Source organism: Pagrus pagrus (genome assembly GCF_965226575.1).
Source record: "Pagrus pagrus genome assembly, chromosome: 4".
In the NCBI taxonomy this organism is placed as follows: Eukaryota; Metazoa; Chordata; class Actinopteri; order Spariformes; family Sparidae; genus Pagrus; species Pagrus pagrus.
In genome coordinates this window covers 12,047,680-12,062,088 of record NC_140188.1, presented here as the reverse complement: position 1 = coordinate 12,062,088, position 14,409 = coordinate 12,047,680, and the positions used below count along the sequence as shown (strand labels likewise).

The following is a 14,409-nucleotide window of genomic DNA, read 5'->3' as shown; positions in this document are numbered from 1 at the left end:
CAGATGTCTTAGGATTAGTTTTTATTCATTAAATGTTTCTTGGTGTTCTTCTCTGGCTTAAACAATATGATGTAACACTTTGGAGCAAATATACACAGTATCAGTCCAAAAGTGGAGGCCAGAATAGCAAATATCTCCACAGCCACAGTAAATTTACCAGGAGAGCTGACATATGCTGGGATAAAGGTGATCCAGACTGCACAGAATATCAGCATGCTGAAGGTGATCAGTTTTGCCTCGTTAAAATTATCAGGTAGTTTCCGGGCTAGGACAGCTAACACTAAGCAAAATCCAGCCAGTAGGCCTATGTACCCAAGTACAGCCCAGAACCCAATAGCTGATCCTAATGCACACTCTAGGATGATTCTCTCTTTATATATAGTTAGGTTTTCAAATCGAAAAGGAGGACTAAGACACAACCAAATAGTACATATTAAAACTTGAATAGATGTGAAAGATACGACAGTTATCCTTTGCTGTAGAGGGCCGAACCATTTCATGACATTACTACCTGGGAGTGTAGCTTTGAAGGCCATTAACACGACTATAGTTTTCCCAAGAACACAAGACATACAGAGGACAAAGGTGATCGCAAATGCTGTGTGGCGTAGCCTGCAGGACCAATCAGAAGGTGCTCCAATGAAAGTTAATGAACATAAGAAACATAGAGTTAGGGAGAAGAGCAGCAGGAAGCTCAGCTCAGAGTTGTTGGCCCTGACAATCGGGGATGTCCTGTGACAAAATAAGATAGCCATTGTTACAATGGCAAGACAGGCACCACCAACTGAGAATGCAGCCAGGATGATTCCTAGGACCTCGTCAAAGGAAAGAAACTCTACAGGCTTGGGGAAACAAGTGTCTCTCTCTGCATTAGGCCAGAACTCCTTGGAGCAAGGGAAACAATCGGGGGAATCTGAAAGAATTAAATCAAAAAGGGTTTTTAGAAGAAATACAATTGGTGTTGTAGATATGCATTATAAAAAAAAGATACCTGTAGTATTGCTAATCTCTCCCTCAGGACACGGTATACAGTCATAACAGCAGATGGGTTTTCCTTTCTGAAGCACTTTACGAGTTCCTGGAGGACAGCTGTCACTGCACACTGACACAGGCACCTGGCACATACATACATACAAACAAACTCACACATATTCTGGTGTGCCATGCAGGTCCTTGAAAAAAAGGATTGGATTACACATTTTCAAGATCGTCATTAAACAATAGTCAAATGCCAATATGTGTATTGCAATTGTTATTTTCTTCCAGTAACAATTACTCTTGTTCATAGAAAAAGGACCTTCTGTCACAGTGCTCACTGTCTACTATATTTCTACAGATACAAATATATCAAAAATCAGTATGAAGGCCTTCAGTCGGCTAATTTGCACTATGGCGGCAACAAGCATGCTGGCCAAAACAGCAAGTCAATGCAGCCTCCTCTTCTCACAATCAGCTAACCTGCACTACTCTAGCCCCGAGCCTGTCAGTATCCAGTCTGTTAGGTGTCAGTCTTTGTCTCTGGCCTCCAGAGGGGATCCACCTTCATAGATTCAACTTCACGGCATTCAGACGATTTCCGTCTTTGCCACTGGCCTCTGGCAGGGATCTGTGAGAGGTACTGCCTTTACTGCAAGTTTTGCCAATGTATTCAGCTTCTAGCAGCTTCGCCCATCTGGTTGTCCTACTGCCCTTCCTCCAGCGCTGACCAGCCTATGTCACTGTATCATTCTAGCTCGTCCTTTCATTTAAGTTTTAGCCAGTCTCTTCGTCCACTTACCGAAAACCCCAGAGCGATCCATGTGCATTTCCCGGTGTCAAATTTTGTACCCTTTTAGATCACCAAATTTGAAATTCTAATGTATTAGATTATTGCTGTTGGGCTCCTTACACTTTTGCCACCATCCATCCAAGTGAGATTCCTGTTGAAGCTGAACTCCTGGCCCTCCGGCAGTGATGCATCATAAAGCCCTACTGTCACCATCTCAATGCTGCCACTCTCACTTTGTTGCCAGTTAACCAGGTCGTATCTGGCCACAGGATCCCCATTGACATCAAATGACACATCATAACCATTTTGGGAAAAATTCACTTTTTTAAGCTGGCTAAGAACCTGTGAGGATAAGTAAAGCTAGACAAGGAGGTAGAGAAGGGAAAACGTTAACCTAAATTTAATGAATTACATTATCGTGGTAACATGACATTGGTTATGTTCATGTAATTGCTTTCATTGACCTGGTCAGACTCCATCCTAGTGAATTTGTCACACTGAGCTGTATAATTTGCATCCTCACATGCTGCACTATGAATGGCATGTGCTATTGCATAAACAGCCTTGTACGCTGTGTTAGTGCCTCTGAGCTGAGATGTGTCAGTGTACGAGCTCTGTAGCATCTGTATGTCTTCAGTTCCATCACACACAGTTTCTCCTTTGGCTGCATCTAAAAGCACATAAAGGAAGGGGAACATGTTTTTAGCTTTGACAATATGTATGATTTTACTATGATTATCTTTAATTCATGCTTTCTATTGTTTATTGAAACTGTCAACAATGCCTTGAAACATGCATATCTATATTTTTCAGATTCATTCACAAGAAATGCTTATTTTAGATACAATTTTGCAGACATGATTTTGTCTACTTTCCTCGAGCTGATTCAAGGTGTGTTGGCGGTTATGTATACCAAGTCCAGTTAACACAGATCAGTAATCAGGTGTTATGATGTGAAGTCCAGAAGGCAAAAAAAATGTCCACAACTTTTTAATTAATTATATACTGACCTCAGCTGTTTTAATGAATGCAAATAAATGAATGATCTGAGAATGTAATATAATTCTTTATAGTGAGTGTGCATTGTTTTTTTGCTTTCCTTTTCATTTATTTCAAACAAAAAACACACCTTGTAGAAACTCATATAGTACTGCTTAAAAGTAATTGGAATTAAAACGTGTGCTGTTCTAGCAAAGTTATTCTTCAAACGTCTAAATATAAATAGAAGAATAATGCTGTTATCTGAATCGACAAACGACCCACCTCCAGGAAAGATAAATGAAAGAAAAGAAAAGACAATCAAAGAAATGAAAATACAATACAGTACTAAGGACCCAGGGGCCATTGTGGTGCATTTTTAAGAGTTTGGTGATTCCACAGTGTGTATCAATATTGTTCTAATAAATGTAAAAAATACACTTAAAAGTAGGGCCAACTGTTTTTATCTATTTTTCTTTTATATAAGAAACTCTTTCAGGTTTTTCCAAAAGATATAATAACATAATTAGTCACACTTATGAAGGATACAATATATCCATTGTGTTCTTTTGATATCAGTAGATTTCCCTCTCAACAGAAAACTGGTGTTTGATCTTAAAGAAACTGCTTACATTTTAACACACGAGGCCCCCTCAAACAGGCAATCAACATAACAAAACCACATGGACCGGACTATGAATGTCAGCAATGTACAACTTTCTCACTTTTTTCCATCCTGCAGTTGAACGCATCCTCCCAGAACTCAGTGAGCACTGGAGAGGCAGCCACTTTAGGTGGAGACAGATCAAGCAAGAATTCTCTTAGACCTGGGATGACAGATGCTTGAATGCCAAATCCAATGGCTCCGGCACAGAAGTTGAACCTGAGCAGTTCTTGGTTAGTAGGCCAGTGAGTGCCTATCCAAAGGCGAGGTGGAGAAGGCTTGAGCGACAGCTCTCCCAGCAGGAGTGTTATTTCTGCAGTGGCTGAAATTGCCACAATAACCACAGCTGTGGACCTGCAGGGACATCATAGTAAATATTATATTAAACCAAAACATTATCAAGATTCTTAAGACAAAGAAAAATGTAGAGTTAGGCTACCTGATTAATAAAATAAGACTACTTGCAAATTATTATCTTTTGTGTTGAAGATAGAGTATGGGTCTCATCATGTAATAGAACAAACTTCATGAAGAAATATAGGCCTACATTCCCAATTTGCCACTAAGATAATCAAATAGTCCCCAGTCTTATGTTTAAACATTACATATTTTTTGTGGTTTTGTGTGGAGATGTTCAGTGGCAGCACAGATAACAAAAGCACAATCAGTGAAGCATAAACCTGCGGATAACGTCAGCTACTCTCTGTATTCTGCTACGTGGGTCGGTCCGATGTAAAGATTCAGAGTATTCAACACAGATCCCCTCCTTCTGTGCTGCCTGCAGGAAAGATGCCATGCCATCATTGCCATAGTCTGAATCTGACCGGAAAGCACCTATCCAAGTCCAGCCAAAGTGTTTCAGCAGTTTGGCCACTGCATCAATCAGGAACTGGTCACTGGGGATTGTTCTGAAGAAATTCGGGTAGTACTGCTTATCAGACAGGCAAGCACAAGTGGCAAAGTGGCTCACCTAAAAGAATTCAGCATTGTAATAAATTTACAGGAAAGAAAAAAAAATCAGCACTGGCAGACACTGAAGAAATAATTTGGAACAAATTCTTAATATTTACTATAGGAATGTTGAAGGGCCCGATGATGCGCGACATGCTGATAGATTGCGTAGACTCAGACTCGCCAATAATAGCCATCACCATACCAGATTGTGAGCAATTGTCACCAGTGTAAAACACAGGGTCCAGGCCATTTGAAAGCTGAAATGTTGCATGCATCGCCACAGGCACTGTGGTACATGAGTCGTGGATCTCATAACCAAGTTTGATCCCTGGCAGCAGCTCTGTGCTGTTGTTAATCTCCTCTATGGCGAAGACCATTGCGAGCGAGAAGCGCAGATCACGAGAGTCAATGCTGCACAAAGAAACTAATTTAATTGTTCAAATCAAGTTTCAACAGAAAAGACACAATTAAGCAGAACTGCTGTTCATGGGAATTATCACTGATGGCTGCACTGCATCAGTGAACAAAATGTGCATCACAGAGTGACCAGCATATTTCAAAATACAGGATTAGATATCAGTCCATAATGCACATATTTAAAAATTGTCAACATGTCGATCAAAAATAGCTTAATTTTTTTTTCTTATTCTGGTAATGAAACATACATTTGCAAAAGTTTTAAAACATCATACAATGCAAAACATTTCTAACCCCATATAGTATAACATCCACTTATCCACCACTTTGTCCTCTTACTAACCTCCCTGTGCACTTTAGTGGCTCAGGCATGCTGGTGTAATTATGCACCCGTCTGTGTGTGTAGTGATGAAGGGCAAAAACACCACCAATAACATAGTCACCATCCATTGAGAATGCAGGTAGACGAGTGGTACCCTGGAGTTTACATTTCACAGATGAGGCCCCACTGCTGACCCCAGCACCAGTCCTTTCCTCTGTCAGCCCAGTGCTTTGTTTCAGAGCTGAGTTCAGCTCACACAAACTTAGAGACAAGATCAGGCCAATAAAGAGAGCAGAGATTTCCATCACTCAAGTGTCTGCATGTGAGCAGACTGTGTGTGTGTTTCCACTGGTTTATATAGATTTTACAGACAACAGCTTCCCTCCTCCTACTCTCTGTCAGCCAATTATACATCAGATAGAGGATGCCCTTGGTGTTTGATGAACTCTTTAACTTTTTAGCCACATGTAGAGTTTCTTTCATTAAGAGTCCCTGTCTCTTTTCCTCTCTTGTCACGTAACTATTGTAAATACCAGATATCATAATAATTTTGTCCTCCTCTTATATCTTTTGAGTGTGTTGTTTAACACATATTACATATATATGAATATGAACTTGAATAAACTCTCACCTTCAATGGGTTTTTTAATGTGATTTAATCACATTTCAATGACAATTATCAAGAGAAAAGATAATAAAAAGATATTCAAAACACAACACTGAAATATAGCATATAAATAGCCTTTAAATGTAAATATTTTATTAATTTAATTGAAGATTATGTTGCAAGTGAAGTGCCAAGTGGCCTGACTTTTACATTCCCTATGCCTGACCCGCAAATGTTGGAATTTAAATTTGTTATAACAATTTGAAAAATTTAAAACACTTAATTATTATATTATATTATTATAGAAAAAGGACTATAATATTATATTATATTATACTATATTTTATTATTATATAATTATTCTGCATTGTTTAAAGTTTTATGATTTAAACAGGGGAGGGAAAAAAAGGGGGAAAAAACAATGCAACTTTTAGTCTTAGAGCTAGCTTGATCAGTTTGAGTCTTGTAAATTCCCTCTTCCTAAACTGCCTAGGTTAAAACTTTTCGAATGAAACAAACGCATTGTTGTACTCTTTTTGATCTGGGGAATTTAGATTGTCGGTCAACACCTTGAGCTTTTTGTCAAGTTCTTTGGCCCATCCTGAGTAGTTCTGGCAGTATGACAGCACCCCTTGTCCTGCTGTGAGAGTCACTGCCATTGGGGGACAACTGTTGCTAATGGGGGGCCTTGACTGCGACAATGTTTGGAGATTGTTATGTATGTGAGGTCTCATTCACATGAATGCCAGGACTCAAGGTTTGCCAGCAGAACAATGCAATGTAAGAAGATGTTGCAAGAGCGTGTAGCAACAAGAGAATTTAACATTATATGTCAGTCGGTTTAATGTTGCCATCTTAACTATTTTAAAGCTTCAGATGTTTTAGGATTAGTTTTTATTCATTAAATGTTTCTTGGTGTTCTTCTCTGGCTTAAACAATATGATGTAACACTTTGGAGCAAATATACACAGTATCAGTCCAAAACTGGAAGCCAGAATAGCAAATATCTCCACAGCCACAGTGAATTTCCCAGGAGAGCTGACATACGCTGGGATAAAGGTGATCCAGACTGCACAGAATATCAGCATGCTGAAGGTGATCAGTTTGGCCTCGTTAAAATTATCAGGTAGTTTCCGGGCTAGGACAGCTAACACTAAGCAAAATCCAGCCAGTAGGCCTATGTACCCAAGTACAGCCCAGAACCCAATAGCTGATCCTAATGCACACTCTAGGATGATTCTCTCCTTATATATAGTCAGGTTTTCGAATCGAAAAGGAGGACTAAGACACAACCAAATAGTACATATTAAAACTTGAATAAATGTGAAAGATACTACAGTTATCCTTTGCTGTAGAGGGCCGAACCATTTCATGACATTACTACCTGGGAGTGTAGCTTTGAAGGCCATTAACACGACTAGAGTTTTCCCAAGAACACAAGACATACAGAGGACGAAGGTGATCGCAAACGCTGTGTGGCGTAGCCTGCAGGACCAATCAGAGGGTGCTCCAATGAAAGTTAATGAACATAAGAAACATAGAGTCAGGGAGAAGAGTAGCAGGAAGCTCAGCTCAGAGTTGTTGGCCCTGACAATTGGGGATGTCCTGTGACGAAAGAAGATAGCCGTTGTTACAATGGCAAGACAGGCACCACCAACTGAGAATGCAGCCAGGATGATTCCTAGGACCTCGTCAAAGGAAAGAAACTCTACAGGCTTGGGGAAACAAGTGTCTCTCTCTGTATTAGGCCAGAACTCCTTGGGGCAAGGGAAACAATCAGGGGAATCTGAAATGAATAGGAGAAGGCTTTTAGCAGTAATAAAGTTGATGTTGTAGACATATCTTAAGAAAAGAAAAGGAAGAAAAAAAAAAAAAGATACCTGTGGTATTGCTAATCTCTCCCTCAGGACATGGTATACAGTCATAACAGCATATGGGTCTTCCTTTCTGAAGCACTTTACGAGTTCCTGGAGGACAGCTGTCACTGCACACTGACACAGGCACCTGGCACATACATACATACAAACAAACTCACACATATTCTGGTGTGCCATGCAGGTCCTTGAATAAAAGGATTGGATTACACATTTTCAAGATCCTCTTTAAACAATAGTCAAATGCCAATATGTGTATTGCAATTGTTATTTTCTTCCAGTAACAGTTATTCTTGTTCATAGAAAATGGCCCTTCTGTCACAGTGCTTACTGTCTACTATATTTCTACATATATAAATATATTAAATAACAGTATGAAAGCCTTCAGTCAGCTAATTTGCACCACGGCGGCTACAAGCATGCTGGCCAAAACAGCAAGTCACTGCAGCCTCCTCTTCTCACAATCAGCTAACCTGCACTACTCTAGCCCCCAGCCTGTCAGTGTCCAGTCTGTTAGGTGTCAGTCTTTGTCTCTGGCCTGCAGAGGGGATCCGCCTTCATAGACTCTCTTTCCCGGCATTCCCAGGATTTCCGTCTTTGCCACTGGCCTCTGGCAGGGACCTGTGAGAGGTACTGCCTTTACTGCCAGTTTTGCCAGTTTATTCAGCTTCTAGTAGCTTCGCCCATCCGGTTGTCCTACTGCCCTTCCTCCAGCGCTGACCAGCCTATGTCACTGTATCATTCTAGCTTGTCCTTTCATTTTAGTTTTAGCCAGTCTTTTCGTCCCCTTACCCAAACCCCAGAACGATCCATGTGCATTTCCCGGTGTCAAATTTTGTACCCTTTTAGATCACCAAATTTGAATTCTAATGTATTAGATTATTGCTGTTGGGCTCCTTACACGTTTGCCACCGTCCATCCAAGTGAGATTCCTGTTGATGCGGAACTCCTGGCCCTCCGGCCGTGATGCATCATAAAGCCCTACTGTCACCATCTCAATGCTGCCACTCTCACTTTGTTGCCAGTTAACCAGGTCGTATCTGGCCACAGGATCCCCATTGACATCAAATGACACGTCATAACCATTTTGGGAAAAATTCACTTTCTTGAGCTGATTAAGAACCTTTGACGATAAGTAAAGTTAGACAAGGAGGTAGAGAAGGGAAAACATTAACCTAAATTTAATAAATTACATTATCGTGGAAACATGACATTGATTATGTCCATGTAATCATGTCCATTGACCTGTTTGGACTCCATCCTAGTGAATTTGTCACACTGAGCTGTATAATTTGCGTCCTCACATGCTGCACTATGAATGGCATGTGCTATTGCATAAACAGCCTTGTACACTGTGTTAGTGCCTCTGAGCTGAGATGTGTCAGTGTACGAGCTCTGTAGCGTCTGTATGTCTTCAGTTCCATCACACACAGTTTCTCCTTTGGCTGCATCTAAAAGCACACAAAGGAAGGGGAACATGTTTTTAGTTTGTCAATGTGTATGATTTTACTATGATTATTTTAAATTCATGATTTCTATTTTTCATTTAAACTGTCAACAATGCCTTGAAACATGTGTATCTATATTTTTCAGGTTTATTCATAAGAAATGCTTATTTTACATACAGTTTTGCAGACATGCTTTCATCTACTTTCCGCAAGCTGATTCATGCTGTGTTGGTGGTTATGTATACCAAGTGCAGTTAACACAGATCAGTAATCAGATGTTATGATGTGAAGTCCAAAAGGCAAAAAAATGTCCACAACTTTTTAATTAATTACATACTGACCTCAGCTGTTTTAATAAGTGGAAATAAAAAAATGATCTGAGAATGTAATATAGTTCTTTCTAATGAGTGTAAAATTCTTTTTTGCTTTCCTTTTCATTTATTTCAACCACAAAACATACCTTGTAGTAACTCATATAGTACTACTTAAATGTAATTCGAATTAAAATGTGTGCTGTTCTAGCAAAGTTATTCTTCAAACGTCTGAATATAAATAGAAGAATAATGCTGTTATCTGAAGAGACAAACGACCCACCTCCAGAAAAGTTAAATAAAAGAAAAGCTAAGAAAATCAAAGAAATGAAAATACAATACAGTACTAAGAGCCCAGGGGCCATTGTGCTGCATCTTTAAGAGTTTGGTGATTCCACACTGTGTGTCAATATTGTTCTAATAAATGTAAAAAATAGACTTAAAAGTAGGGCCAACTGTTTTTATCTATTTTCTTTTAGACCCGACTATGAATGTCAGCAATGTACAACTTTCTCACATTTTCCCATCCTGCAGTTGAACGCATCCTCCCAGAACTCAGTGAGCATTGGAGAGGCAGCCACTTTAGTTGGAGACAGATCTAGCAAGAATTCTCTTAGACCTGGATTGACAGACTTTTGAATGCCAAATCCAATGGCTCCGGCACAGAAGTTGAACTTCAGCATTTCTCGGTCAGTTACCCAGTAACTGCCTATCCACTGGCGAGGTGGAGAAGGCTTGAGCGACAGCTCTCCCAGCAGGAGTGTTAATTCTGCAGAGGCCGAAAATACCACAACAACCACTGCAGTCGACCTGCAGGGACATTATCGTAAATATTACATTATACCAAAACATTATCAAGATTCTTAAGATAAAGAAAAATGAGAGTTAGGCTTCCTGATTAATAAAATAACAAATATGACAGAGAAAGACTACTTGCAAAATATTATCTTACGTGTTGAATATAGAGTATTGGTCTCATCATGTCATAGAACAAACTTGATGAAGAAATATAGGCCTACATTCCCAATTTGCCACTAAGATAATCAAATCTCCAGTTTTATGTTTAAACATTACATGTTTTTTGTGGTTTTGTGTGGAGATGTTCAGTGACAGCACAGGCAACAAAAGCACAATCAGTGATGCAGAAACCTGCGGATAACGTCAGCTACTCTCTGTATTCTGCTACGTGGGTCGGTCCGATGTAAAGATTCAGAGTATTCAACACAGATCCCCTCCTTCTGTGCTGCCTGCAGGAAAGATGCCATGCCATTATTGCCATAGTCTGAATCTGACCGGACAGCACCTATCCAAGTCCAGCCAAAGCGTTTCACCAGCTTGGCCAGTGCATCAGCCAGGAACTGGTCACTGGGGATTGTTCTAAAGAAATTTGGGTACTGCTGCTTATCAGACAGGCATGCACAAGTGGCAAAGTGGCTCACCTAAAAGAATTCAGCATTGCAATAAATTTACAGGAAAGAAAAAAAAATCAGGACTGGCGGACACTGAAGAAATAGTTTGAAACAAATTCATAATATTTACTAGAGGAATGTTGAAGGGCCCGATGATGCGCGACATGCTGATAGATTGCGTGGACTCAGTCTCGCCAACAATAGCCATCACCATACCAGATTGTGAGCAATTGTCACCAGTGTAAAACACAGGGTCCAGGCCATTTGAAAGCTGGGATGTCACATGCATCGCCACAGGCACTGTCTTGCAAGAGTCGTGGATCTCATAACCAAGTTTGATCCCTGGTAGCAGCTCTGTGCTGTTGTTAATCTCCTCGATGGCGAAGACCATTGCGCGTGAGAAGCGCAGATCACGAGAGTCAATGCTGCACAAAGAAACTAATTTAATTGTTCAAATCTAGTTTTAACAGAAAAGACACAATTAAGCAGAACTGCTGTTCATGGGAATTATCACTGATGGCTGCACTGCATCTGTGAACAAAATGTACATCACAGAGTGACCAGCATAATTCAAAACACAGGATTAGATATCAGTCCATAATGCACATATTTAAAAATAATCAACATGTCGATCAAAAATGGCTTGATTTTTTTTCTTATTCTGGTAATGAAACATACATTTGCAAAAGTTTTAAATATTATACAAAAGCTTTGAAACATCATACAAAGCAAAACATTTCTAACCCCATATAATATAATATCCTCTTATCCACCACTTTGCCCTCTTACTAACCTCCCTGTGCACTTTAGTGGCTCAGGCATGGTGGTGTAATTATGCAACGGTCTGTGCGTGTAGTGGTGAATGCCAAAAACACCACCAATAACATAGTCACCATCCATTGAGAATGCAGGTAGACGAGTGGTACCCTGGAGTTTACATTTCACAGATGAGGCCTCAGTGCTGACCCCAGCACCAGTCCTTTCCTCTGTAAGCCCAGTGCTTTGTTTCAGAGCTGAGTTCAGCTCACACAAACTCAGAGACAAGATCAGGCCAATAAAGAAAGCAGAGATTTCCATCACTCAACTGTCTGCATGTGAGCAGACTGTGTGTGTGTTTCCACTTGTTTATATCGATTTTACAGAGAAAAGCTTCCCTCCTCCCACTCTGTCAGCCAACTATACATCAGAGGGAGGATGCCCTTTCTTTGATGAAGTCTTCAACTTTTTAGCCACATGTAAATTTTCTTCCATTAAGAGTCCCTGTCTCTTTTCCTCTCTTGTCAAGTAACTATTGTAAATACCAGATATCATAATTATTTTGTCCTCCTCATATCTTTTGAGTGCATTGTTTTAAGCCATATTACATACATATGCATATAAACTTGAATAAACTCTCACCTTCAATGGGTTTTTTATGTGATTTAGTCACATTTCAATCATTTTGAACATTTGAACATCAGTATTTTTAATGCAGTTAGCAGTTAAATAAAACATTTAGTGTAAATCTCAACTTAAACATTGTTATCAAAGCAAATACAAAATTAAAGCTTATTGCCACTGCCATGAATGTTATCCTGTTCGTTATGAAAAATAAAAAACTGCCCACAAAACCCTGAGCCACAATCATAACATTAAAACAGGCAATTTCTGAGGTAACAGCAGAAACATTTTACTGTCATCGGGGCGCAGCATAACCAGTCTATGTTCAGTACCAGTACCACTTTGGAGAATGTCACTCCAAAAAGAACTAGAAAACACTTTCAGTGCAGTTTGTCAATTCCTAGAACTTGACATAATGAATTCAAAAGTAGTGAATATTGTTATTTTAAATGTACTGCCATATGAACAAAAGTGCCATAACATTTGTTGTGCAAACACTTAACATCAGCTATTTTTATACAGTAGCAGTTAAATAAAATAAATATTTTTTGTAAATCTCAACGTAAACAATGTTATCAAAACAAATACAAAACTAAAGCTTATTGCCACTGCCAGGGCATTAATGTTAGAGTGAGGTGAAGCACAAACAAGTTCACAGCTGGGATTTACTGTGCAGGGGACTAGTCTATGAAGTCCATGTTTATACTGAATTTCCTTTGGTCAAAAAAGAACCAGAAAACACTGTCAGTGCAGTTTGTAGATTCCTAAAACTTGATGTTTTTTTTTACTCCTCTGCACTTAGCCAGTTGCTAAGGCACACAAGATTGTTCACATTTTCAGATGATAAAGAAGCTCTCTTCTTCTGGACAATATGACCAGCAAGAGAAAACAACCTTTCACAGTGGACAGAGGTTGCAGGTGTGGCCAAGTACTTATGTGCATAGGGGGCCAGCCTGCTGTGTGAGCCTGCATGTTTGGTAGTGATGGGATCGGCAGTTCTTTTGACTGTACTGAACCACTAGAATCAGTTCATTAAAATGAGTCGTTCAAAAAATTTGTTCACCGAATCACTCAGTGCTTATGGAGCCCTGACTGCAAAGTGCATTATTCTCCAACTTCCTGAACTGATACACAGCCAAACAATCCGTTACTAGGTCATGATTCAGCCCCGAGGTTCACATTCACTCTGTAACACGTTCACTGCACTTGAGGGACAGTGCAAAAAAAAAAAAGGACGCCCGGTGCGTTCACGGACAAGGACCAGTACACAGACATTCGCGGGAAACGCAGCAAATATTCAGCTATTACTACACGGTGAACGGGAGTCCTCCGTGCACAGTACAGTCACTTAACATACACAGATGTGCTTAGTTTAGCAGTAAGGTTACTGATTGTGAATCAAGTCCTCTGCTCTGTGCATGCAGAACGCCAGGCAGTGAGTGACACAGCGCCACAGTACCTGAATCACGTCTGCAGCAGCAGTTCTGTGTGCAGGTCAGTTGCAGGTTGGCGAATCATGAGTGAGTGAGTGAGTAACAGCTTCCCCAGCGGCAGATCTCGGTGTGTGCACTCACTGCAGTAGGTTTGCGAGTGAATGGCAGCCTAACGTGAATCACCGTGTCAGTTCGCGAAGGACACAAGCCCTCAGCACCCAGTGAACGACGCGCACAGTGAGTGAACGGGAGCCCCGACGTGACGTCCTCCTCCGCGACACAGTCAGTTCTCTGTGTGTCACAGTAGGTTCGCGAGTCGTGACTATGGGTTCGCGAGTCCTGAATGAGTAAAGTGAGTGCAGCGCGAACCTGAATCACGTCCTCAGTGACAACCAGTCAGTTCGAGGGTTCAGTGAGTCACAGAATGCGCCAGTTCCACTCCCACCGGCACGGTCGCAGCTGAGCTCAACTGAACTGAGAAAGGAACGAATCAGTTCATGAAGTGATTCGGTTCAGTACGTTCACTCAAAAGATTTGTTCGTTCGAACGACACGTTCGTGATCGACACAACACTAAGTTTGGACCACCACTCTAATGGAAAGGAATCTGAACTAATGGCGAGCTCTGCTCTGTATCGATGCACACTGTTCTCAATTGAGTCTTCTTCCTGTTCAGAATCAGACTCAGATGAAGCAGCCAATAGAGTTAACTTTTTCTTTGGTGGCTCTGAGGTTTTTTCTTCTGTAGGTTTCTCTGCAATAACCCTCTGTTCCTTGACTAAGTAGGTGACTGAGGCCCACACCTCACTCCTCTCAGCTCTGGGTATACACTTGAGGTCCTTGAA

At 40.5% G+C, this 14,409-nt stretch overlaps 2 protein-coding genes across 2 annotated transcripts; both read right to left on the bottom strand.

Moving 5' to 3' along the window:
* Positions 1-14: 14 nt before the first annotated feature.
* Positions 15-5,273, bottom strand: LOC311256485 (extracellular calcium-sensing receptor-like; the record flags this gene model as incomplete). The annotated part of the gene is made up of 8 exons (XM_084351567.1): positions 5,125-5,273; positions 4,481-4,775; positions 4,091-4,380; positions 3,472-3,764; positions 2,233-2,438; positions 1,889-2,110; positions 992-1,115; positions 15-913 (listed from the first exon to the last, which is right to left on the bottom strand). The coding sequence occupies exons 1-8, from the start codon at positions 5,229-5,231 to the stop codon at positions 15-17; spliced, it is 2,436 nt and encodes an 811-aa protein (XP_084207693.1). The 5' UTR covers positions 5,232-5,273.
* A 1,324-nt stretch (positions 5,274-6,597) lies between these two features.
* On the bottom strand, positions 6,598-11,694 carry LOC311256484 (extracellular calcium-sensing receptor-like; the record flags this gene model as incomplete). The annotated part of the gene is made up of 8 exons (XM_084351566.1): positions 11,546-11,694; positions 10,883-11,177; positions 10,493-10,782; positions 9,861-10,153; positions 8,830-9,035; positions 8,486-8,707; positions 7,591-7,714; positions 6,598-7,496 (listed from the first exon to the last, which is right to left on the bottom strand). The coding sequence occupies exons 1-8, from the start codon at positions 11,650-11,652 to the stop codon at positions 6,598-6,600; spliced, it is 2,436 nt and encodes an 811-aa protein (XP_084207692.1). The 5' UTR covers positions 11,653-11,694.
* Positions 11,695-14,409: the final 2,715 nt, after the last annotated feature.